Source organism: Catharus ustulatus, chromosome 1, assembly GCF_009819885.2.
Source record: "Catharus ustulatus isolate bCatUst1 chromosome 1, bCatUst1.pri.v2, whole genome shotgun sequence".
NCBI lineage: Eukaryota > Metazoa > Chordata > Aves > Passeriformes > Turdidae > Catharus > Catharus ustulatus.
Genome location: NC_046221.1, coordinates 60,174,486 through 60,198,857, shown reverse-complemented (window position 1 = coordinate 60,198,857; position 24,372 = coordinate 60,174,486). Strand labels below are relative to the sequence as shown.

General features: G+C 37.9%; 1 protein-coding gene across 2 annotated transcripts in view; it reads left to right on the top strand.

Moving 5' to 3' along the window:
- Positions 1-24,372, top strand: part of ADCY1 (adenylate cyclase 1) — a 153,697-nt gene that overhangs the window by 91,777 nt on the left and 37,548 nt on the right. For both annotated transcript variants that reach the window (XM_033056283.1, XM_033056292.1), the window contains exons 5-8: positions 3,520-3,647; positions 6,637-6,795; positions 9,392-9,533; positions 22,822-22,977. In XM_033056283.1, the coding sequence (XP_032912174.1) occupies positions 3,520-3,647; positions 6,637-6,795; positions 9,392-9,533; positions 22,822-22,977 (585 nt within the window). The remainder of the gene's footprint in view (positions 1-3,519; positions 3,648-6,636; positions 6,796-9,391; positions 9,534-22,821; positions 22,978-24,372) is intronic.

Genomic DNA, 24,372 nt, shown 5'->3' with positions numbered 1-24,372 from the left:
AAGAGTTACAAGCAACAAAAATTGATCCTGATTTCAGATCTATTCACATAACAATTACTTACTTGGATAGCCTATTAATAAAAACAAAGTTCCAGCAGTGGTAATAAGGATTTTTGCAATATGACATACCAGAAAGATTCTCCTTTAAAAGACTTTGCACTTATTCAGTATGATCTCTCTGTTCTAGAGAACATCTGACTGCCATTCTTAGGGGTTTTGCTGGGAGAAGTCTGGCACCTTCTTTATTATTTCTTTGAGGCAACATATATACGTGTATGTATATTCATGTATATGCTTTTTTTATAAACTGCAAATCTTTTCCCTTTCTATTAAAAAATAAACTTATCGTAGGTGTATCAAACATTTGTCTTATATGGTACAAGGATGTGAAGTTAATATTCTGAATTTTCAGTTTTTCAGTCTGAGTTGACAGACTTCACTCTATACAAAATGCATTAAGTAAAGAACTACAACAACAAGACCTCAGTTGTTTGAAACAAAGGCCCTCCCCTCCTAGTTTTACATAACAGACGGATAGAATAAACTACTTTATGAAGTGCTTTCCTGAAAGTGTGAAGAAAGTTCTTAGTAACTTTGAAGTGTCCTCTGCCTTCTGAATTGGGCTTCCACTACACACTGACTGAGCCTGTGAGTGACAGTTGTGCCAGAGGGATTTCTGCAGATCCACTTGGAAACATCTTAGTAAGGCACCACAGGTGGGCAAGCTGCCTGGCTAATGCAGTTCTGGCAATGTCTATCATGTGCATAACATCAAATTATCTGTTGTTTCTAAACAGATACTGCTTGTATCAGTTGTGACTGGAATTTATAACTAAGACACATTAATTCATCAGCATCACAAATGGGAAAAATATTGATGAGAGAAGGATTTTTTGGAAGTTGCTGAGGAAATAAAGAAAGAAAAGGGGATTGTTTTGTTAATTTGCATAACACTCCTTAAAAAAGATGGCTTTTTCAAAGCTGCACTGTGGCTCTTTCCTGGAAGTGTACCTCACATATCAAGAAAAAGAAAACAAACAAATTTTCTAGAGATTACTGTATATTAATTGATAAATCAGGACAGTGAAGATAATATCTAATAAGGAACAAACAAGCTATAGTGATTTTAAAACCAGGAGGTGATTTCACCATTTGTCTTCTATCAAGACAAATATTCCTCCAGCAAATACTATTGGACTTACTTTCTTCTTCTAATTTGGTACTGCACAAATAAGAAATTGACTCAGAAAAGTGGTAATAGAGGAAACTCTGTTTTGTTTGGTTTTTTTTTTTCTTTCTTTAACTGTCTACCAGGCAGTCATTAGAAATGAGCCATTTGTGAAGTAGACAGTGATAGAGAGAACCCTGATTGATCAGCATTTATATGTTGTTCACCCCAGATTACTGAAATGGCTTTTCCGAATAGCTTTCCTAAGGGTCACATAGGCATTTCCTGGCCACAAATCATGCATACCAAATTTGAAGATGAAAAGGGCCTTATAGAAGATTTTGAAGCATGAGCCAAAACTGAATTTATTTTGGAAAACAGGCTTCAGCTTTAACTACTGAATAAACTCTAGTGCTTCAAGATCTGCCCAAAAGTGGGTTGGGGCAGGGGAAGCCTTTTTTGACAGTATAATCTGTTGGTATCTAGTGAAAAACTTTGCAGTTTCCAATAAAAAATGTAGTGATTAGTGTCCAAAAACCTTGAATTAAAAGGACTGTTCTGTGTCAATGCAGATTTTGAGATCTTCATATTACTTTGTGTGCATCAATAATTATTTTACTTATATAATACCAATTAGCAAAGGATTTAAAAAAATGTCTGAGTAAAATTGATGAGGCAGTTTTGGCTATAGGCTGCAGAAATAGTGTTAGTGCCCAGGTCATAGTCATCCTAAAAGAATTATGCTTGTATTCATTAAAATATGTATTAGCAATGATAAGTAGAGGTGTATTTAAAATCCTGCTGTACAGAAGAACAAATGTTAAGTAGTCACAACTGGAAAAGTCTTTTCTACTACTTAAGCATGCCCAAAAAGACAACTCTCTTCTTTGATTTGAGATCTGAATTTGCTGCTTAATTTATAAAAATAAGTAGACAATCCAACTTTTCCAAACAATGCCTTCTTCCATGCATGAACAGAGGTAGTTCTTGCTTTATAGTACTTGTTCAATACTGAGTATCATTTACAAAGAAGAGAGGCATGGGAATGCCTGCAGTGGGAAATATGTGTAGCAACAAGCCCCAAATGCTGGGTGACATGGTGACATGTCTGAGAGAAAAGGGTCACTGTAGGCATAATCATCGCTTCTGAGCTGGAATATGGGTAATGATGTGGAGAATGTGGTCAGCTCAGGAAGGCTTTAAGTCTTGTAGGCAGGAGACTGGATGAAAATGAATGCCTGCATGAGAAACTGGATGAGTATGATTCTATGATTAGGGGTTTTTTTTCCCAGAAATTTTAAATTCCACCATCACCACCCTCTCTTTCCTTTCCCCTTTCTGTGTTGATGAAGTCAAGTCTATATTGCACACTGTTGGGAAAAGAATCAGACTTTTGTGAATGCCCTCCCATCATATTCACAACAGCTAATTTTTCATAGTGCTTGCTGGAATAATCCCAGCTTTGTAAATTGGATTCATTTAATCAGGTTATTTACTTTTCTGTGCCAAACTCTAACTGGGTAGAAGTTGCCAATAGTCTAGTTACAAAAGATATCATCATCTCTTCATGTCTCTTCATAGTTTATTAGTTAAATGTACTGCTCTTTTAGAGGCATTTTGTTATGTGCTCTCTGTTTAGAAACGAGCTTTCTGCTCAGACGGATATACAATTATCACATGCCATCATTTTTGTAATTTTTTTTTAAATGGGAGAGATTTTGCCAGACGTCTTTGGCTGTAAAAATTAAACTTCATGCAAACAGGAGATAAATCTGTTTGCAATGCAAAATTATTAGCTTCTCATCTGCAAGTCTGTCATACTGATCATGCGGCATTGCAAACTGTCGTTTATGAATAGGTAATGCAAAAATGTGTGTACCTTTACAGATAAATAAATAATCTTCCCTGGTGTATTGCAACTGAATTTGAAACAAAAGTTTCTCAGAATGCAAACATTTCCCAATACTCAGCAGTGCTTTGGCCTCAATGCTTTGGTTTGGGTTCATACAGAAATGAAGTCTCATTGCAAATCTTGAATTTATAGTAATCTAGCATGAGGGCAAGGCAATAACATTTGTTCAAAACTATCTTTCAGCAGTGTTAACCCATGTGTTTTGAACAATGTAGGGCTGATGTCCAGTGTACGTGTCTATTTATAAATAAATAAACAAATGTGTGTGTCGGCTGTTGTGTACAGAGAACCCAGGGAACTTCATAAAATGTAAATTACCTCATTTGATCACAGAAAGTTTCCCTGAATTATTGCATAGTATTAGAGAAGATTTTTACCCTGTTAATATTGGAATATTTATATAGACACTAAAACTTCTCCCATTCTGTTTTTGTGAAAGGAAAATCACTGCAGAAGAATAAAAATCCTAGGGGACTGTTACTACTGTGTATCAGGATTGACCCAGCCCAAAACAGATCATGCCCATTGCTGTGTTGAAATGGGACTGGATATGATTGACACCATCACGTAAGTACCATGCATGGTGACAGGCACAGAGTACTGCAACAGCTCCTATGCGGTGTTCAGGAAGTGTGCTCTTAGAAAAACATCGGTGTCTGCTGGCACTACTCACCTGGCAAGTCACACTGTTGCATTCAGGCCACAGGACCCTGATTTCAGGAGTGGCCACCCTAGACATTGGTTTTCCACTCCATTTAATCACTGTAAGGAGTAAGTGTGTAAATTGAGTGTGTAGAGGCACTGAATATATGGCAGAACGATAATGAGAATAAAGAAAATATACCCTATTGTCTATTGCCACCATGAAAGGAATCAAATTTGTTGTTTTGCAGTGATAAACACTGCTCATTTTGCACACTGGTATGTAAACTAAAAACCAGTCCTGATGTATACTTGTTGTATATGTGTTTGTAGTCTCAAGATCATAGCCTGCTCATTATTCCTTTTTAATGTAATGTTTAAACCTTTCATTTATTATGCTTTTCAGAAATGTAACGTGAAATTTACTTTGCTGCTCAGATTTTTGTTCATGCTTGAGAAGTCTACATTGATCATTATTTTGCCAAGGCAAAAAATATGGATGTGAGAGAGCTGTGAATGAGCTTTTAGCTGAATCTGGAGATGCATTTCATTATGTAGGAGGGAAAGGATAAAGATGGAAAATTTCTTTACTACTGTATTGCCCAATTCTTTTCATTTGATGAACATACTAAAAAATCTCTCAGAGTGTGCAGACTTGGGTAAAATAATTAGTTTTCTCCCTTATTCAATGCAAGTTCATCACCCTTGTAAGTATTGTAAAATTGATAAAATAATTTTTAATCTCTTAATCTATAATTTATGATAGTCTATGAAAAAAGGTCTACAAGATAAAATAAAAAAATGTAATGAACTGTTCATGAACTTTTTTCCCTACTCAAATTTAATAATGAAAGCATCTCTGAAACACATTGTAGCTTCTGGGGAAGATGTAGAAATGCATTCTCAATTTGGATTTATGACTAAGTGACTACTTATGGAAATTTTTTGTTCAAAACATGAAGTGTTTTCACATTCTGTTTTATTGGTGCTTTATACAGTACAGCTTGTTTAACACAGAATATAGTCAGCCCTGTTGTATTTTTCTTCTCATCTTTTTTCATTTACTTTTGGTTATTCTATTAAAATTTCTAAAGGAGGTTAAACTTACTCCAGTCAGAAAAAGCAATGTCATAGCCTTGAGTGGATTTTATCAGTGTCTGAACTTCACTGTATTTCAACATACATTTAGTCTGAGGTTTTATATACTTTTTTAAATGGAGGAGGAGGGAGGGAACCAACAAAAAAAAAGCCCACACTCATTTGTGAACAGAGAAACTCAAACTTTTGTGAGTTCATTAATTAAGATTATTGCATAGGTTCTTAATTATGCAGGAGAAAATAGGCAGGCAAGGTGTAATCCTGAAGGGCTTTAGCTTGCAAGGTATGGTCTTAGTGTAAGGTCAATCTGTTAATGACACAATACATACACTCAGGCGAAGATACAAAGGTGAAGATACAATGCTTATAGTTAGGTGGCTTATGCTATTAGGGTCTTTAATTTCCTTACAACTTTGTCAAAACAGTGTGCACAACAAAGCTTTCTAACACTAGCATTCTTTTATGACTCCTTGAAGTTGTATTCGAGGCTTGACTGGGTACAGATACTGAGTAAGGGAGAGCTGACTTGCAGTGAGTAGGAATAGGACAAGGAAATTATTAATCTTTCAGAAAGCTGTGCATAAGCCTTTCTGTGTTGTTGCATAAAATATGACTTAAAAATGTGTTATACCCAGATTCCCTATGGGGACAAAAGAGATCTCCATGTTTCTCATATTAGTGATGGCTGATATGTCATGTATTTTAACACTTCATAGGTGAAGAACTTCTTATTTAAACTGAGGCCAGGTATCTTTGCTGCACATCCCACATCTTGATCTATACTGACCTTTCTGTTAATTGTACTTAAACAAGAGAAACTTTTGAAACAGTTGAAAAGTCTTGCTAAAGTCTTATCTGCAAAATCCAGTGTAGCTGGACAATACTTGAAAAAAAAATTGGTCTGTGAAGGTCAAGGGAAAATTATAGCTAAAGTCTCATTTTAAGATCTTCTATTAAATTCACCGGAAAATTCAAATTAGGAAAATCAAGTGAAAATAAATTCTTACACTGAATAGTCAGTTTCCTTTATTCAGAGATAATATCACTTTTTGGACAGCAACTGGACTGTTGTGCTGTTTCTCTAACAGAAAGAGATGAAAATATCTGTGTACAGAGTTATTCCATAAAATGTAATATTTAAGACTGTTAGTTTCAAGGTGCCTTTTCAGTATTCACAACTTTCTGCAGAGTGCAAGTGATAGTATGCCCTTCATTCAGAGAAATGAAGAATCTTTCCTTATTGTGGCACCGAAAAATATTATTTTCATAACAATTCTGCAGATTAATTCATCCTTTATCTGGCAGTGAAAATCTCTGAATGTTAGATTTAATTTACAGGTACAAAACTAGTTACAAGTTGTTTTGGTGCCACTCTTACAGAAGCTTTGGAAAGATATTAGTGTTTATAATCACTCTGCTGCTCTTACACTGATTTATTAGTTTCATCATTTTCTTTGTTCTGTACTCTGGTAACTGGATAATTGAACCAATTAAAATATAGTAGATTTGGAATAATTACTTACACATTGGCCATCTCAACTAGTGCCTCTTTCTACCTCTTTTCTCACAGAAATGGTCAAGAAATTTAGAAATACTGAGATTTTGGTTCAACAGTAATTAAAATATAACCAAGAATGTATTTTTTTTTAAAATTACAGTTAGAACTTTGAAACTAGTGAAGGTAGAGAACAGCATCTGAATATACCATTTCAGATTTTATAAGACCATTTCTATTTGGTCATGTTAATTTTGGGAGGAGAGAAAATGAAGAGCAGTCATCATGTAAATATTAATATTCTGATGCTGTCCATTACAGATCTGTTGCAGAAGCCACAGAGGTTGATCTCAACATGAGAGTTGGATTGCACACAGGCAGGGTGCTTTGTGGGGTCCTGGGTCTCCGAAAATGGCAATATGATGTCTGGTCAAATGATGTGACATTAGCTAATGTAATGGAAGCTGGAGGATTGCCTGGGTAAGTCTGAAAAAGAACCGTAGCAAAAAAAAATAGAAAACTGTATGGGTGAAGAATTTATTTTCTTTTTTGAGGCATTTGCAATGTAATTGCTATTGATGAAAAGGATAGTGTTTGGCAAGAACAATCAATGTATTATGTGATTTATCCAGTGGAATTTTCCAAATTATCTTGATATTTGTGTAAGTAATAGGTTAGATTAGAAGCAAAACATTTTCAAACAAAATCGTTTTTAGAAGTTGCCGAATATAAAAAGTACTAGGAATAATAAGAATACAGTAATTTCACGAATACAAGCCGCACCAATTTGACCAAAATTTTGGTGGAAACCCGGAAGTGCGGCTAATATTCCGGGGTGGCTAATCTATTAACAAAATTCTAAAAGCTGCCAACACGGAAGTGAGAGCCCGCGGCAGCCCCAAGCCAAGCTGGAGCCCGGCCGGCCCCGGCAGAGGTGGGAAAGCCTGGCAGAGGCGGGGCCAGCAGTGTGGGGGGCGGGCGGCAGAGCCTGAGCCAGCAGGGCAGGGCAGGGGGGGCGGCAGAGCCTGAGCCAGCAGGGCGGGGGAGCCCGGGAGAACTGGGGCTAGCAGTGCAGGGGAGCATGGCAGAAGCAGGAAGGCCGGCGGGTGGGGCTGCCTGGCAGCGGGGGAAGCCCAGCATAATCAGGGCCAGCAGCGTGGGGGAGCCCGGCGGTGCGGGGGCCTGCAGTGCCGGCCAGGGCGAGGAAACGCGGCGGCGGTGCAGACGGGAGGGGGCGGCCGGCGAGCCTGGTGGCGGCGGCGGCAGCCCTGCCGGCGGGGCGAGCGAAAGCGGCGCTCGCGAAAGCGCCGCTCGGCGAGCGAAAGCACCGCCGCGAGCGAAAGCGCCGCCGCGAGCGAAAGTGGCGTGGGGCGGGCGCGGCGCTCGCGAGGCGCGGGGCGAGCGAAAGCGGCAGCGGGGCAAGCGAAAGCGTCAGCGGGGCGGGCGGCGAGCCCGGCGGCGGCAGCCCTGCCAGCCGGGCGAGCGAACACGGCAGCGGGGCGGTGCTGACGGGAGAGGGGGGCCAGCGAGCCCGGCGGCGGCGGCAGCACCACCCGGCCAGCCCCGCCGAGCCGTGGCGCTGAGCTGGGCCACCCGGCCCCGTCGGCAACCATGAGCGGGCCGAGCCTGCCTGGCCCTGCCCCGAGCCAGTAAAGCCCGCTATGCCGCGATCCTGTTACTAATTGGCCAATTTGTGAAAGCTGCGCACGGATTCTCGCGACGAACGAAAGTGCGGCTAATATTCAGGGTGCGGCTTATCTATTGACAAAGACAGCAACATTGTCGAGGCACCGGGGGTGCGGCTTATAATCCGTGCGGCTTGTATTCGTGAAACTACTGTACTAGGAATACTAGGAATGCAAGAATGCTAGACTTTGATCATTTCATGTTACAAAAAGTAAAACCCTGTAGCTATTCCAGGAATTTTATACCCTTACATACCTCTATACTTTGAGGGGGGAGGCGGAATGCCTTGCTCCTTTTACATGACAAGATTTCCAACACTAGTCATATGCTACAGAAAAACTATACCTGTTTATGAACTCCGATATTGATGACATTTGCAAATGGCACAGTAGCACATAAACCTGCAGCCAACCCATGGGGCATGTTCTGGAACTTTAAGTACTCACTGCACAGCTTTGGACACAATTTATGTACACACAGTGAACATTTGCAAAGGTGAATAGGTGTTATGTGTGTAGCTCACATTCAGATTGGGATCTGTCATCCCCTTTTTGATTTTTACAAGATCTTGATTGCTATACAGAAGGACAAAGGAACCAACTAATTTTTTGTGGTAATGATGAGTGAATTTCTATTTATTGCATACATCTGCTTTAGATAATTTTGGCAGTGCATTTTATGTGTTCATTATGCTAAAGTTACCCAGTGGAAAAAATCTGAAGACATATTTATTAAAGGAAAGCTGTAAAATTTTTTCAGATATCTTCTCTGAAATACATTTCAAATATAAGGAGTCTTGCAGGAGAAAATGTGAAAACTTTTTCAGGATAAGAAAACTCAGAAATTATATTAAAGATGGGTGCGTTGCCAAAACAAAGTGAACCAGAAAGCTGCCTACAAAACCCAGTGTATGAATTATATAAGTCAGAGATGTGAAGTGAAACAGAAACAGAAGTTTCTCCTTTATACACAAGAGAGGTTGGGAGTGTGATGTCGCAAGTTTGAAGCAGCAGAATGTTTTTCCAAGCAGCCATTAAGGTAAAAGCTTAAGAAAGCCACACAATGTAGAAGATAATGTGTGGACAACCACTTTCTACAAATCAGCAAAACTGCAAGTGTTTGAATCATCAGCAGTTATCTTTCTGTTCACTTTGCCCAAGTTTAGAAAATGCATGTAATAGAAATTTTTTCTATGTTCCATTTGGCTAAAAGCACAAAACAAAACTTTTTTTACTTTTTTTTTTCTTTCTTCTTAAATCAAACCTGTGGTCTTGCACGTAAATTAACTTATTGAGCCCTTTATGGACCTCTGAACAGGAGTGTATTTCAGTAGCAAATATCTCATCATATATCTTTGCTTTAAACAATAATGTCTAATTTTTCTCTCCAGGAAAGTTCACATTACAAAGACCACCTTAGAGTGCCTAAATGGGGACTACGAGGTAGAACCAGGATATGGTCATGAAAGGAATAGTTTCTTGAAGAAGCATAATATTGAAACATATTTTATTGTGCCATCCCATCGTAGAAAGGTAAGCTTGTAGTGATGCATTTTCATCATTTAAAAACTGTTCTGTGCTGAGACAATGCTAGATTGTTTGGTTGTTTGTTTTGGTTTTTTCCCTGAAAGCTCTTCAAACACTCTTGAAGGCCTAGTAGTGTGATGGTGACATTTTGAGCCTCAGCATGTGATGAGGTGGTGACAGTGGTTTTGTAACAATTGCAGCTATAGTCACACCTTTCATCCTCAACCAGTTACCAAGTGTAGCCTTTTGTTCTACTGAAAAATGTTTCTTGTGACCTCATTAGGAGCCTTGAAAGTCCATAACTGTTGTTGAAACACATTCAATTTGGTAAACCTTTTTTTACATCAGATAAGGTTTATCTTTGAAGTAATCTATCTTAACATGCTTAACAGGCCAAGAGAAACTCTATTGCCTTTTATCTCAGCCACAGAATTCGGGATACAGATTTTTGCACCCTTATCTTCTGAAACTCTGTGCAAATAAGTTTAATTCAGGGATGTTAACCTTCAAGGAGAAAATTGTATTACCCAATTCTGAAAGTACTGATCAGGTTTTAAAGTGATATCTTTATACACACCATGTTTTTAACCTTTCAAAATTCCATATTTGAGGTTTTTAACTGCCAAGTGTCTGAGAAAAACATAACCTCAGAGAAACAGATCATCTTGAATTTCATATCTGCAATCAGTATTTTGGTTTCAATTTGATGACTCTGTGAGTTTTTATGGAAATGTTGGAGGTCCAGTCACCAGGGTAATTTGATTCTGGGATTAAAAATCCTGTTGTTTTATTCTGGAAAGGCTGCTGCAAGAGTGATTTTATGTACTTCCTCTAAACCATCTTCTTATTAGAGAGAGGGAGTTTTCCCATCCACTGTGAAAATAATGCAATTTCACTTTTTTTTCCTTTGGTGTATATGATTAAATTCAGTTTTAGATAAAATGAAAGAAAACAGGTGGAAAAACAGTGGGTTAAATTCTTTTTTGGCAGTCATTGAGAGTGGTTTTTGGTGGCTTTCTTGAAATCAGGACTAGCATTTTTTAAGAAATCAGTATTTCCTAAATTAATCAATCCCAATAAGAAAGAAAATGTGAGGGAGAGTTTATTTAAGGTAGGTGTGTTGCTTATTGCTACTAGATTGTCTTGGTTTCCTGTTGTTTCTACTCCTTTAGTATTATGTTTAATTTAATTTTATGTTAGAGTGTATCAGGTTTCATCTCATATTGAGGAAACAAAGGAATTTCAGGAAATTGTTCTATAAGTTGGTGCAAAAGGATAAGCAGAGACTAAAGGGAATTAGTGTGACTTTTACATAGAGAAACTGTACTGTGTCAATTCTGCTACAAAAACTGGTGACTGAGGAGCAGAAGCTTGATAATCACATATGGAAGGAAGCCAGGCCAATGCATGTTTAATGTGCAACAATAAGAGTATACTGCTGTGAGAGTACACATTTCTTTGTCTTTGCAAGATTACTGAGAAACTGCTGGTGATTGCTGAGAAAGGACTGCTCGGTTTGGCATCAGCTGCATAAATCCAAATGCCATCTTACCCACCGATGAGTCTGTGGAAGTGGCAGATGCTGCTCTACACTATGACTAACAGTAGCTCTCCAGCATGCACCAGTGGTGTGTCAAGAAAGAAACACTTCATGAACACTTTATCTGGTGTTGTCTGGCTTCTCCACTGGGCTTGCAGGTCAATCAGCATGCCACTGTGCTTTGTCACAGTCCATCACAGCCCTCCTTGGTCTTTGTATACTTGCACACTGATCACTGACCACGAGCTACAGAACAGCTATTTGCCTTCTAAACAAACGCCTGTTGTTCCCTCCTACCCCAATTCATTCACTGCCCCTTCAGAGACATAAAAATAGAAGGCTACCCATAAAGCACAGACAAGATAGTTTCACCTGGTGAATTCAGGTATCTTCCGGCTTAATACTGTATCGCTTCCTCTGAACCTCAGCAGCTGAAATGCAGTTTTTATTCTTTACATAAAATCTCTGACATTAACATGAGCTGGCTCAGGCAGGTATGATACTAAGTGGAATGAAAATCAATGTTATGAGCAAGAGATGAGCAAGAATACATTGAATTTGAAGCAAAAATAAGACCACTTGGAATTTTGTTAATAATTATTTGTTTAGAAGACACGTGCCCCATATTCTTCTATATTTGGTCTGACAGGAAAATTTTTCATCATTGTCACTCTAGCCAAGAATGATAATAACAGTGTAAGATGACTCATTCATGTACCAGTTACATTTTAAATATGAACAAATTAAAATTATTCCCATTTTTTTAATCTTCTGTTGAATCAGATAACTTTTGTGGTCTGATCTGCTTGCTGGTTTAATGTGAGAGCACTGCTAAGCAGTCACTAGGGAATACATTTCTTTTTGTTTTGCTGCAGTTTTTATTTTGGTAGAGAATATATAAGTCTATTATTATCTACAGCTTACTATCTACCTGGAGACCAGTGAAAAGTGGTGTCCCACAGGGGACAGTGGTGAAGCCAGTACTGTTCAGCGTCCTTGTCAATCACATGGACAGTGCACCGCCAGCAAGTTTTGTGATGACACCAAGCTGTGTAGCGCAGTCAGCACACTGGAAGGAAGGGATACCATCCAGAGGGACCTGGACAGGCTTGAGATGTGGGGCTGTGTGAATCTCATGAACCTCAATAAAACCAGGGGCAGCTGGGTCAGGGCAATGTTAGGTACTCCTACAGGTTGGATAGAGAACAGGTTGGAATGAGAATACCCTATGGATAAGAACTTAGGAGTGAGGAGTGATGATTGATGAAAACTCAACATGAGCTGACAGTGTGCACTAACAGCAGTATCCTGCCTTTAAAGGAGAGGAGCTAGCAGGTCGAATGAGATGATTCTGCCTCTCTACTCGGGTCTGTAAGACCCCACCTGGAGTACTGTGCACAGTTTTGGTACCCCCACATAAGTACAGGAACTGTTGGAGCAAGTCTAAAGGAGGACCATAAAGTTGACAAGAGGACTGAAGCACATTCCCTACAAAGACAGGTTGAGAAAATTGGGGCTCTTCAGCCTGGAGAAGAGAAGGATGTGTGGAGACCTCACAGGAATTTCCATTATCTGAAGGGGGCCTATAGGGAAGCCAGAGAGGAGGCTCCTCAGCAGAAACTGTAGTGATGGACACGAAGTAATGGCTTCCAACTGAAAGAGAGTTGGTCAGGTTAGTCATTAGAAAGAAATTCTTTACTGTGAGGGTGGAGAGACACTGCAACAGGTTGTCCAGAGAATCTGTGGATGCCCCAACCCTGAGAGTGTTAAAGGCCAGATTGGATGGGTCTAGTAGAAGTTGTGGAAGTTGTCCCTGACTATGGCAAGGGTTTGGAACTAGATGATCTTTAAGGTACCTTCCAACCCAAACAATTTTATTATTCCATTATTTTTATTATTAAGTAATATTTATGCATAATTTACTGGATTACATTCAATTTCTAAACACACCTAAATAATCAATCTGATTTCCAAGGGCAGAATTTTTTTAGTTTAAAAAAATATTTTTTGCTGACTTTCACAATTAAAAGCTTATGCAAATGTGGTTTTTTAATACAATATCTGTTCCTTGGTACATACCCTGACAAAGTTACTAGTTTTTTAAAAGCCATCACTTTTCTCTAGATAAAGGTTGATTATGCCTTCCTGATATTTTATATTGATATTAATACTTAGTCGTGATAAAAATACTGCACTGAGGAAAAAAACTAAAATTTTGATTTATGCATGTAGACATGTCTGACCATACACATAAATGTGTTAGGCTTTTAGAGGAGTTTTGATTCAGATAGAAAAATATATATATTTCTATATAATATTTAAAATTTAATATATGAAATATTCACAAGATTCATACTCCATACTCTAGAAACATGATCATTCTCTTAGTTTCAAAAAAGTCTAACTTTGTGAAGTATAGTAAGTATTACTTTATATGGATTTTATTTCAAGAAAAAAAAATCTAGGCCATATCTCAATCTCGGAACCCTTACAAGAACTTTACAACTCTGCTTAGACCAGCTAAATAACTCTTTCTACTTATTATTTCTTGATAACTCACCTGACTAATCATGTTATGAATTTCAAACTGTTTGCCTAAAATTTAATTAATTTTAATTTAATTTTTTAATAGAGTGTATCTGGCTTTCATCTTCCTTTGTTCTTTCATTGTCAGCACTGACATTAGTCAGAGTAGCTTTGCCTCAGTTTTCCTACCGATGTAGCTGATTCCCAGAAGCACGGCAGAGTTAGGGGGGCTTAGCTGGACTGTCTACTTTGTTCCTTTGGTTGCTCTACATAGTCTGATTCTCCTGCAGTGAAACACCTATACGGTTTGGATCCAACCTCAGTGATATCTGAATGTTTTTTTTTCTTGGCCTCACTTCTTTGTATTATTACAGCAATTCACTCTGTGGTGGCACCTCTAGTTTTGAAACGACTCATTATTTCACCAGCTAAGAAAATAGCACAGCAAATTGAGTGAAATTCCTTGAGGTACTTCTACAAATAGCCAAGCGGTGATAAGAAGTGATCAAGTTTTCATGAAGGGAAAGATTTCTCATAATGTGTTAGTTTTTGCCTTTACAGAAGGTGGTCTGCCATCACAGTTACCCATTGCCAGCTTTAAAGGAACCTGCCTCATGGTGTAACTTTGCCGGCTCCAGAGACAAGGCAAAGACAAATAGTGGTGTGCACCATTAACAGCAGTAGACTGGTGTCCAGGAATGGAGGTCATAGGGTGCAAAAATCATAGGGAAGCACTATTGGTACAACTTATAAATTATTCCTCTATATTTGTAAGTGTCTCTTGGATTTTACAGTCTACCTCAAACGTAATCAATAATTACCTTCCAATAGATTGCAAATCACCATCTGCAAAATTTCTTGTAATGTCCTAGTGACTTACTCACTTCAAATATATTAGTCGTCTTTTATTTGTGGCGGTGTAAATCACATCCTATCTTCATCTACTATTTGAATAGCACAGAAAGATGGATAGTCATGAAAAATCCATGAAAGTGAGTACTATATCTCTTGGACCTTTGGAAATGAGATGTTTCTCTGACGACATTGACATTTCTCTCTTCTACCATACCATGTACATAAAAAGCCATGCCAAGTAGTCTCAGAAAATTCCTTCTGTAGCTTGGATAGCCCAACTTTCTTATCTGAAGTGTCTGAGCAATACTATGACTATTCTGAAAATCCAGGTCAATACCACTTTTCTTTTTTTTTTTCCAAATCCTTATTTTAGTTATCCAGCCAGAGGGAAGTGGATGCTGGTTAGAGATATGGTGCTCTGTGTCCTATCTGGTTGACTATGTTGAATCATGCCCTAAACATTCCAGTGCAGATGGCTAAAACCACAGTTTTATTTTTGCACAAAAACTAATCATAGCAAAAAAACCCCAAAACCAGTTGTCTGTTTGAAAAGAGAAATTAAAGCAATGTTTGATGAAGAGGAAATTACTATTTTCATTTTTTTTAATTTCAGGAAAAATTAGCTGAAAGATTGACGACTCTTAATGAGCAACACAGCTTAGAAGTGTCCTTTTGGAAAATTCATTTAAAATGTAAAAATTTTTGAAATGTGGCATAATTTATTGTCAACTGCAGATGGATTTACAGCTCAAAAGGTTGAGCCCAATTTCTCTGACTCGTGACCAAATAGTGAGAAATTCAGCAACTTGAGATTCACACAGAATCACACAAAATCACACAGAATCAGCTAGGCTGGAAAAGACCTCTGAGATCATCAAGTCCAACCAATGACCAAGCACCATCATCTCAACTAGACCATGGCACTGAGTGCCACATCCAGTCTTTTCTTAAATGCCTCCAGGAGTGGTGACTCCACCACTTCTCTGGGCAGCCCATGCCAATGCCCAATCACCCTTTCTGTATTTGTTCTAACTTGCACGCCACAGCTGCAAGAAAAGTGGCAAAGGGTATCACATCACTTTAATATTTTGTTGTTTCATGTTGTGTAAACTGATGAGATTTTAAACATCCTGCATTGCAGTCCTATTACCACAGAATAACTGGAAAACAAATAAATTTTCATTACTTTTCTGGAAAAGACAGTATTTTTGTCTTGGAGTGTATCCTCCTTTACTGATAATCAGTATAGCTTTGTTGCATGAAGCATATTATTTGCCATCTATATTATAATAAATTACTAGGCTCTATATCTTTCCTTCACCAACAGATTTTGTCTGCTCATATCTTTCCTGTGGTTGATTCGATTCTTTTCCCCCAAGTGTGGAATTATGCAATATAGCAGAGAGAAAGCAACATAGATTCATGATGTCTTTTTTCCTCTGTATAGATGAAATACATAGTAACTACCTGTGTTTGTCTTTTGACTTCATTGCTAATTTACTGTTAGCAACTGGAATGTTTCACAAGTAGAACTGCTTTTGGGGTGCTTTCCATCATACTCTAATTGAGCTTTTAACAGTGAAAGAATTTGATGCCTATAATCCATATATTACTAGGAGTTTTGAACAGATATTTGTTGATTAAAAGAAGAAAAAGAAGGCTACAGAAGGAAGAAATTGAGTGATGCAATAGGTCTAATATTGCTGGACCTAATATTATTAATTTATTATTTCTATTCAAAATGAAGTTCCAACTGTATTTGTGGGAAATTTCTTTTTCTGTAAAATTAATTTGATTTAATCATTCTGGTTAGGTCTGGCAGAACATACCACACTGTTTTCATATTTTCTTCCTTTTCCAGTCACGTAAAATTTGTGTTTTCCACAGAGCACTTATGAACCAGTAAATCTACCTGTGTAACTAAAAGATCCCTAGGACTTTTTGGCATCTGACTGTACTAAAAATATTCCGTTTACTTTGTTTCAAGGAAGCTTTCATAGTTCTTGTAAGTTGTGAAGTTTCTGGAAAAATAGATTCTGATGGTAGTTTTACTTAAGTGACTGTATGCTGACCAGCACTCATGGAGTGCTAGAGCTCTGACTTTTAAACTGTAAGCAGTGACAGAAAAATAGAGCTTCCAATTTAATGCAGGAGATGTAAAAACTTTACCCACTACTCACAAGAAATCTTTCCTTCAGAAGCACAGTGCAAGCAAAAACGTATTTGACAAATCTTTTCTAATTTGAAATGCCACGTTAGGCATCTGAGTCCATGTCTGGGCACACAGTGAAGATTTCTTCTTTCAAACTGACAGCTACGTGCAGCTGTCACTGCTACCCTGACTTTGAGAGTCCAGGAGTGGTCTTAGCTCTTGATGGGTCACAGCTTCCTCCAGTGAATTTAACTAGAGCTCTGAATGCATAATTTGGGTGTTTCAGATTTTAACACACTAGATACACCTTAGCAGACCAAGTTTAAACAGATAGGCACACAGCCTTTAAATGGAAGCTCTAGCTTGTATCTGGACAGGGGCTGTTCTATGCCTGAGACTTTGCATTGCCCAAGTTATTGGAATATGCAAACCCAAACATTGGAAATAAATTGCTTGTGTTACTACCCAGCAAACAAAAGCAGAATAACAATGTCTGTGTTGTTCTACATTCTCAGAATTACTCCTCCAGTAGCTATGAAGCTGCTAGTGCATCATCAGTATGAAAACCTGCAGTTTGGGCCATCAGTGATAGAATTAGCTATGTGCCCTAGCGTCATTCTCTCTTCTTCTTCCTCCATAAATATGGAATCTGTACAAGGAAAGATGTAGGACACTATGTTTTTGTAGACATTGGTTTAGTCTTTACAACTGTTAAAATCTTTTTCTATATCTGTGTCAAGAAAGTGGTCACACTAGTCTGAATTTTAAAAGTTAGTCTTACGGATGCTGTATTTTCTGGTAAAATCCCTAATATACCTTCCTGTTGGATAGCTGAAGTGTAGTAAGTAAAATGTATCACAAGGGCAGTAGAAAAGGATGGAAAAACAAATGTCTGATGACTTTAACTACAGAAAGAAGAAAAAAAAAGAAAAACTTTGCCCATCTATCTTAGGACAAAATGTCTTGAAGATAGTCATGGAACAAATACTACCACCAAGAGACATGGTCCTGCTTGCCTGAAGATAGAGAACACAGACAGACACAGTGCTACAGCATTTATGGTTTCTGTAAATGTGTTTTGAATGACATTAGTATCTTCTTTTCCTTGCCACTTTATGCACGGTTGAATATAATCAGGGAAATAACAGTCTGCTGACATTTCTGAGAATCTCAATTAAGCAACAGTTAAATACTTATCAGAATATTACATGGCATTTAAACACTGAGGTGTTCTTCCAGGATTTGGATCAGTGCTTGTTTGTTTTCTGCATCCACAAAGCTGTGTATAGTCCTGGCTGCTTTCAGAGTGCTCTGTTAGAAAAGTCCAGCTCTTTACCTTATTTGTCAGCTGCATTGCAGCAAACAACCAACCCTTCCTAAAATTATGCTCTAAATGAACAGTGAACAGGATTAGAGATGATGCCAAGGGTCAAAAAGACGAGAAAGTAAAATGTATTGACAAAATGAGCTGGAACGGAAATGCTGCAGTCCAGCTTTCCTGTGATGCTGGCCAGGAGGAAGATCAGAGGAAAACCAGAGTGACAGACACTGAAGTTGGGTTTTTTATTTAGAGGGGGTCTTTAAAGTTTGTTTTAACAGACTGTTTTGCATTTCCTGACTTTACCACAGACTTAGAGCAGAAGTTGAGATTACTTAGATATTTCACTGAATTTGCTATGTCAAAAGTGTGGTTCTGCTGTAAAAGCAAGAATAAAAAAGGGATATGATTTGTGAGATGAAGGTGAGAGAGAAGTACATATAGTAGTAGAATAAAAAATCCTCAGTCCCAGTGCAGAATCTACATGTCCTGATGTCCTGAAACCACTTGATTAAAAAAACCCAAAATAAATCAACTAAAAAACACCCCCCTAAATCAACAAAAATTATAAATTATATGGATCTGCTGAGGTCTGTCAGTGTGTCCAACTTGCAATTTCCTTTGAGTGGCTGCGTTTTTGGCCAACCATGAAGAACAGTAGCTACACAGCAGGTGTGTTCACAAATATTCGTAGCATTGCACGCTAGCTGAATTTGGATGGAGGCCTTTGGAGGTGAAATGGTCAACCTGCTTGCTCAAAGCAGGGCTGGTTTTGCAGTTAGATCCACCTCTGAGTAAGTGCTGAGTGTTTACCTGACTGGTAGCCTCTCGAGCCATGATCATCTTCACAGTTAAACTTCTTTGTATCAAATAGGAAATTCCCACGATACAGACTATATTCATTGCCTCTTGTGCTTTTTTCTGAGTAGTATTCAGGATTATTTTGCCTCTGATTTCTCTGTAGCTACTACTTAAGTGGTTAAATAAAGCAAATAGAGCTCTCCTTAGCCTTCTCTTCCTCCAGCTAAATGAACTAAACTCCCTCAGATTCTTCTTGTATGTCATACACTAGAGAACCCTAATTGTTTTGGTGAACCTTTGCTAAACTCACACCAGTTTGTCATTGTTTTTCTTTGATTGGGGATCTCCACACTACTCCATTTTTTCCATTGACTTGAGCTGAAATTTCTATTTAACTCCAAAACAGCTGGAAAAAATTGCTGTATTTCCAACATATAAAGGGTGTATACTGTCGATGTAAGACAACTGCCTGTAAGATTTCCAAGCTGAAAGAAACCAGTTGATGGTAAGAGTTAAAAATGTTCTACATACTGATTTGAAGATGAAGTCGGGAAACTGAATGAAAACATTGGTTTTGGTTGGAGAAAAGTCAAAGTCGTGTTGGTGGCAGGGCCACAATCTGAAGATGAGTCCATTCCAAGTTTTCAAGTTGCAGGTTTTTCTCAGAAACACACCTATTGTAGGAATGTTGCACAGAGGAAAGTCTAAGTTCTTCTCTATTCAAAGGGCTTCATTCCTTGTGGGAGGATATAGTCATGCACATATGCTCACCTTTCACAATCATGCCTTCTTGGATCTTTTGCTAGTAAGGTGCTCTAACTATTCTTTGCCACTCTTGCATCTATATTGTGGCATTTCCGTAATGAAGACTGTCAGGAAGCTTTTGTGGGTCTCTGAATTAATTTAAAATCATCATTCATTTAAAATCATTGTTTTAGTTTGGAGGACAGGTGTCTGCTAAGAAAGGCAGGAACCTTTCTTCGAAATGGAGAATATAAACCCCCTCCTTCCAAATTATTATAATTTTGAAATTAAGCGGCTCTCAGGCAAAGATATGGGAATGAGGAATAACAGTCCTTTACTAGAGAAATTAAAATAGAAATACAGTACTACAAAGAAACAAACCCCAAACCTGATAAAGTCAGAGTACAACCTGACACTCCGTCAAGGCAAGGTGTTGGTAGCAGTTTAATAAAATGGTGGCTGCAGTCTTCTTGCAGTGACAGATGTGGTTCAGTTGAAGCAGTGGTTCTGTAGAAGGTGCAGTTTCTTTCTGGAGATCCAGTGGTGATGTGGAGGAATTCCGTTTCTCTCTGGAGTCCAGTGGAGAAAGGGGCTACCTACATGTCCCAAAACCTCTTTTTTTATCTTGGTAAGAAATGTTGGGCTCTTCCCCCTGGCTGGAGCAACTTCCAATGGGATGAAGTAATTTTATCAGTCACACAGTGGGACTCAATGGGCCATTAGCAGAAAATGACTCGCTGGAGGAAGGATGGGTTGTGAAAAGATAAAGAACAATGCCCCACCTGGTTTCAATGGATGGCGCATTAGCAGAGTATCTCCCGTGGAGATAAGGATCATTTCCCCCACCCTCAACAGATGGTGATAGAATAGATACCTTTTTATCACATCCTGTATTGTAACCCAAGACAATCATCAAAATTGTTGACTTAATTTATGTGATGTCCACTGTGAAAGGTTTGAAAAATGAGCTAATGATCTCTTGAGATATGGTCCACCTCTGTGGCTTTTCTTTTTTGGTCCCTGGTGGTATGTGCCAGGACCAGAGAGTGCTAACATGTAGCTATCTCTCAGAAAAACTCACATTTAGCCAACAGAGAAAGATCGGAGACCTTACTTGACGATTTCCACAAGAGTCTTTATTTCATGCGTAGGGTGGTCAAGCAGGGATTCTCTCAGAACAAAGGGCAGACAGCTATATTTATAGGTTCAGGGAGGATTCAAACTACAACCAATAAAAGTTTATACAAAGAACATCATCCAATCTAAATGAGAAGTTCTAAAGGTAAACTGACCAATTACATATCCTAATTTCTAACCAATTATCTTCCAAAGTGTGAGGAGAGTGACCAAATTCTTAAGGAATTTGGCTCAACCTTGCTATCTAGGATACCTTATCTATTATAGCAAGTTCCAGGGGCCAGGGGAAGATGGCTTTGGAGGAATTGTATCATCCACACACCTGTAAATTTCTGAAAATGCAATGAAATGCAAAACTGGAGGGAGTTTCAAGAAAGTTGCTCATTTTTGTTGTATCAAAAGGTTGATAGAGAGACTTTGTAAAATATGTAGAACCTCTAGAGGAATTTTGGCTACATGAGGAAGGTTTGTCATTTAAATCCATCTCCACAAATATGTTTTAGTTGTTAGAAATTGTAGCTCAAAAACTGATCATATCTGCCATACTCAAGCCTAACAACTATCTACTTGGTGTCCTTAAGAATACCTAAAAGATAATTAGTATGTGAATATACTTGTACAGTATCTTCTATGCAATTCAGTGGTCTTCTGCCAGCAAGCCCTTGAAAGAAAGGGCCCATATTGGGAATCTCTTCAGACAGGCTATTGTTAAACTACCACTTACACAAGTTGCTACGCCCTAGAGACACAAGTGTTCTTTTAGATTTCAGCTGCTGACCGTGCAGTGTAGTGCAGTGCAGTGATGCTAGCTGGCTTCAGTCTTCCAATGTACAGGAAAGCACCTAGGCACCTTTGCACATTTGAAGCCCGTCACATGTTGAGAACATGGCTGTCTAGTAGGAAAAAATAATAAGTCCAACATTGTGGTCATTATTGTGTTTCATAGCCATAACTGATTAAACAAGTTATTGAAAGGTCAATAATGTATAAACCTTGATTTTCCAGAAAATGCAAGTCCGTGACTATATGTGTTAAACATAACAGCAAGCCAATATCTGAGATGCCATTCAGAATATAAACAGTGGTTTTGTCCTGTCCATCTTAATTCAGTTGTCCAAGAAAATATGCATTAAACATACATTTCAGTTTTTTCTTCATTCTTTGATCATTGAAGTGAGGATGTAAATGGCTCTAGTAAATCATAGCATTGTGAATAATACACAGCAAATTCTCATTGTCATTTGTGGACTTCAAGAGCATTTGAATAAAGTTTTTGGAGAGTGATTTGCTCTTTATTTTGTACCTAGGAAAACTAAGGACTGTATCCTCTGTGCTTTTTTATTTTGTTGATCCAGAAAAAATAAATTTTACAAGCTTGAATTCCCATATTGAGGAGGCATGGAGTCCTGCCATGTTTCTCATTAACACTTTCCACATGCCAGAAGCATGAATAAGTTTGGTATAAACATTGAGGATATAATATCCTGATCCGAGAAAGCATCTGAGCATGTGCTAGGGGTTTACTGAAGTCACAGTAGTTAAATACCTGCTTAAGAGTTAACCAAGAAAATATTTGTCCTTGCTGAACCAGGAGCTCCGTAGTAAAAGGAATTAATTATACTTAAACCTTTGAGAGTATTTTTGTGTGGTGTAACACTTCTTACTTTGTAGAGAAAAGATGTGCTTTATAACCTCAATGCTTCACATCCTCCTTTTAAGGCATATATATATATACATATATCTTTAAAAAAAAGGTTATCGTCTTCAGATATTCATAAACTTGCCTATAACTGAAGTAACAAACTAAGGAAAGAAGACTGAAATTATATTTTTGACATTAATTAATAAAAATGCTAATTACCTTATTTTTCCTGTATTTTCAAAAATTTATTTTAATGTTAAAAAAATGCAAATATTGCCTCTTTTATAATTTTGTCATTAATGCACTTTTTTAATAATTTACATTTCTAAGAAAAGAATAGCTTCCAAAATGTTAAGTATGAGTTTACATAATGCCTGTTCAATAGATTCTTTACATCTCATGTTGAAGAAAGATGAAGTAATCTTCATTTGCAAATGTGAGGTGTTTATCAAAAAGCATTGCTTCTTGACTAGAATATTTTTTTGTTCTGACCATGAGGGGGTGCAAATGCCTGCAAGTGCGTGTGTCTGCATGGGAATGCAATGTCTTGGTTATAAATATTATTTTTCTGACCAACAGATATTTCCTGGACTGATTCTCTCAGACATTAAGCCTGCCAAAAGAATGAAGTTCAAGACAGTCTGCTACCTGCTTGTCCAGCTCATGCACTGTCGCAAGATGTTCAAAGCAGAGATCCCTTTCTCCAATGTCATGACGTGTGAGGATGATGACAAGGTAGTTCATGTGGGCTGAATGTACTCTTTGGGCATCAATTCAGGACTGCATCAAACAGACTATCCTTGAGAACATAGCGGGTGATGTTACCAATGGATAAAGAAGTTTATGGTGGTCCTGCTGGAGCTAGAACAATCTTATTCCCACAGTAAAGACAACATTTAATCACAAAAGGCCTACAATTTAGAGCTACTCTTGGAAAAGCCAGCATAGGTGTCCTATGTGGCTTCTATTAAGGTTTTTTTTCACAGGAATTGGAATTTCTGAGGCTGTTTTCATTCTTTTAAACATGTATTCTTTTATATCTTTTGTCCATCCCAGTCTGAAGCTGATAGTGTCAAATGCAAACCAGTAGAACAATTTTGTTTCTCTACATGGTTCTATTCTCTGAAATACGAAAGGCAATTGATTAGCCAAAACCCCTTCTTTGTCCGTAATACAAACCCTAAACATAAAAGTCCCTAATACAAATATAAATTCTATTTTCTTGGATGCCTGATAATTCCATACATCAAAATTGCTGTACATACTAGTAGCTTGGTTTGCTTCTTTTCTGTATATGAATCTACCTGTAAATTTATGGATAAAACTTGAAGAGTTGCTCATTCCATTTTCTTTGACAGCAGGTGGCAATATTACACAGGTCACTCCACCAGTGAGTGGTGGCATGCAAGCATTGGAATCAGCAATTCAGCTTGACTGATTGCTTCACCCTTTTTTTTTTTTTTACTTTTTTTTTTCCATTTATTGAAGATTCGGTCTAAATCCTGCTTTCAGAAAGCATTTGAACTTTCAAATTTTGAGTTCTATATGTGCTTGTGTTTCCTCTGCAGAAAAAGGGGAGAAAAGTCAATTGGTTCCTTTAAAACACAGTTTCAGTGAAGACTTTCAGAAACTCCAGATTTTATTTTTAAATTGGCCATGTACAAGACCTACCAAATGTGATTTAGTGTTATCTTTGAGTATTTTAAAAAATAACACACACATTCTTTGAAGCATATGCAAGACTTTACATTATGTCTTGTGTATATGTATGCATAAATAGGTAATGTACACAAAAAATCCCCATGTGGGTTTTTTAGTGGTCTGATGAATTTTTTTCATGCCACAACATTGACATTGAAGTTCTACAATGCTATCAGAAACAGAAACTGTTGTTCTGGGCTTTTGTAACTTTTATGTAACACATAAAGATTTGTATTATATTCTAGCATAAATACACTGTAGGCTTTCTTTAGAGTTTTCAGTCCTCAAATCGTGTAAATAAAGTAAAACTAGTGAGGCTGTTAAAGGCTTTTGAAGCCAGTACATTTCTGAGAAACATAAATACTGGATTTTGATCATATGTAAAATCAAATTATGTAAGGCTACTGTGCAAAATAATAATAGAGATAC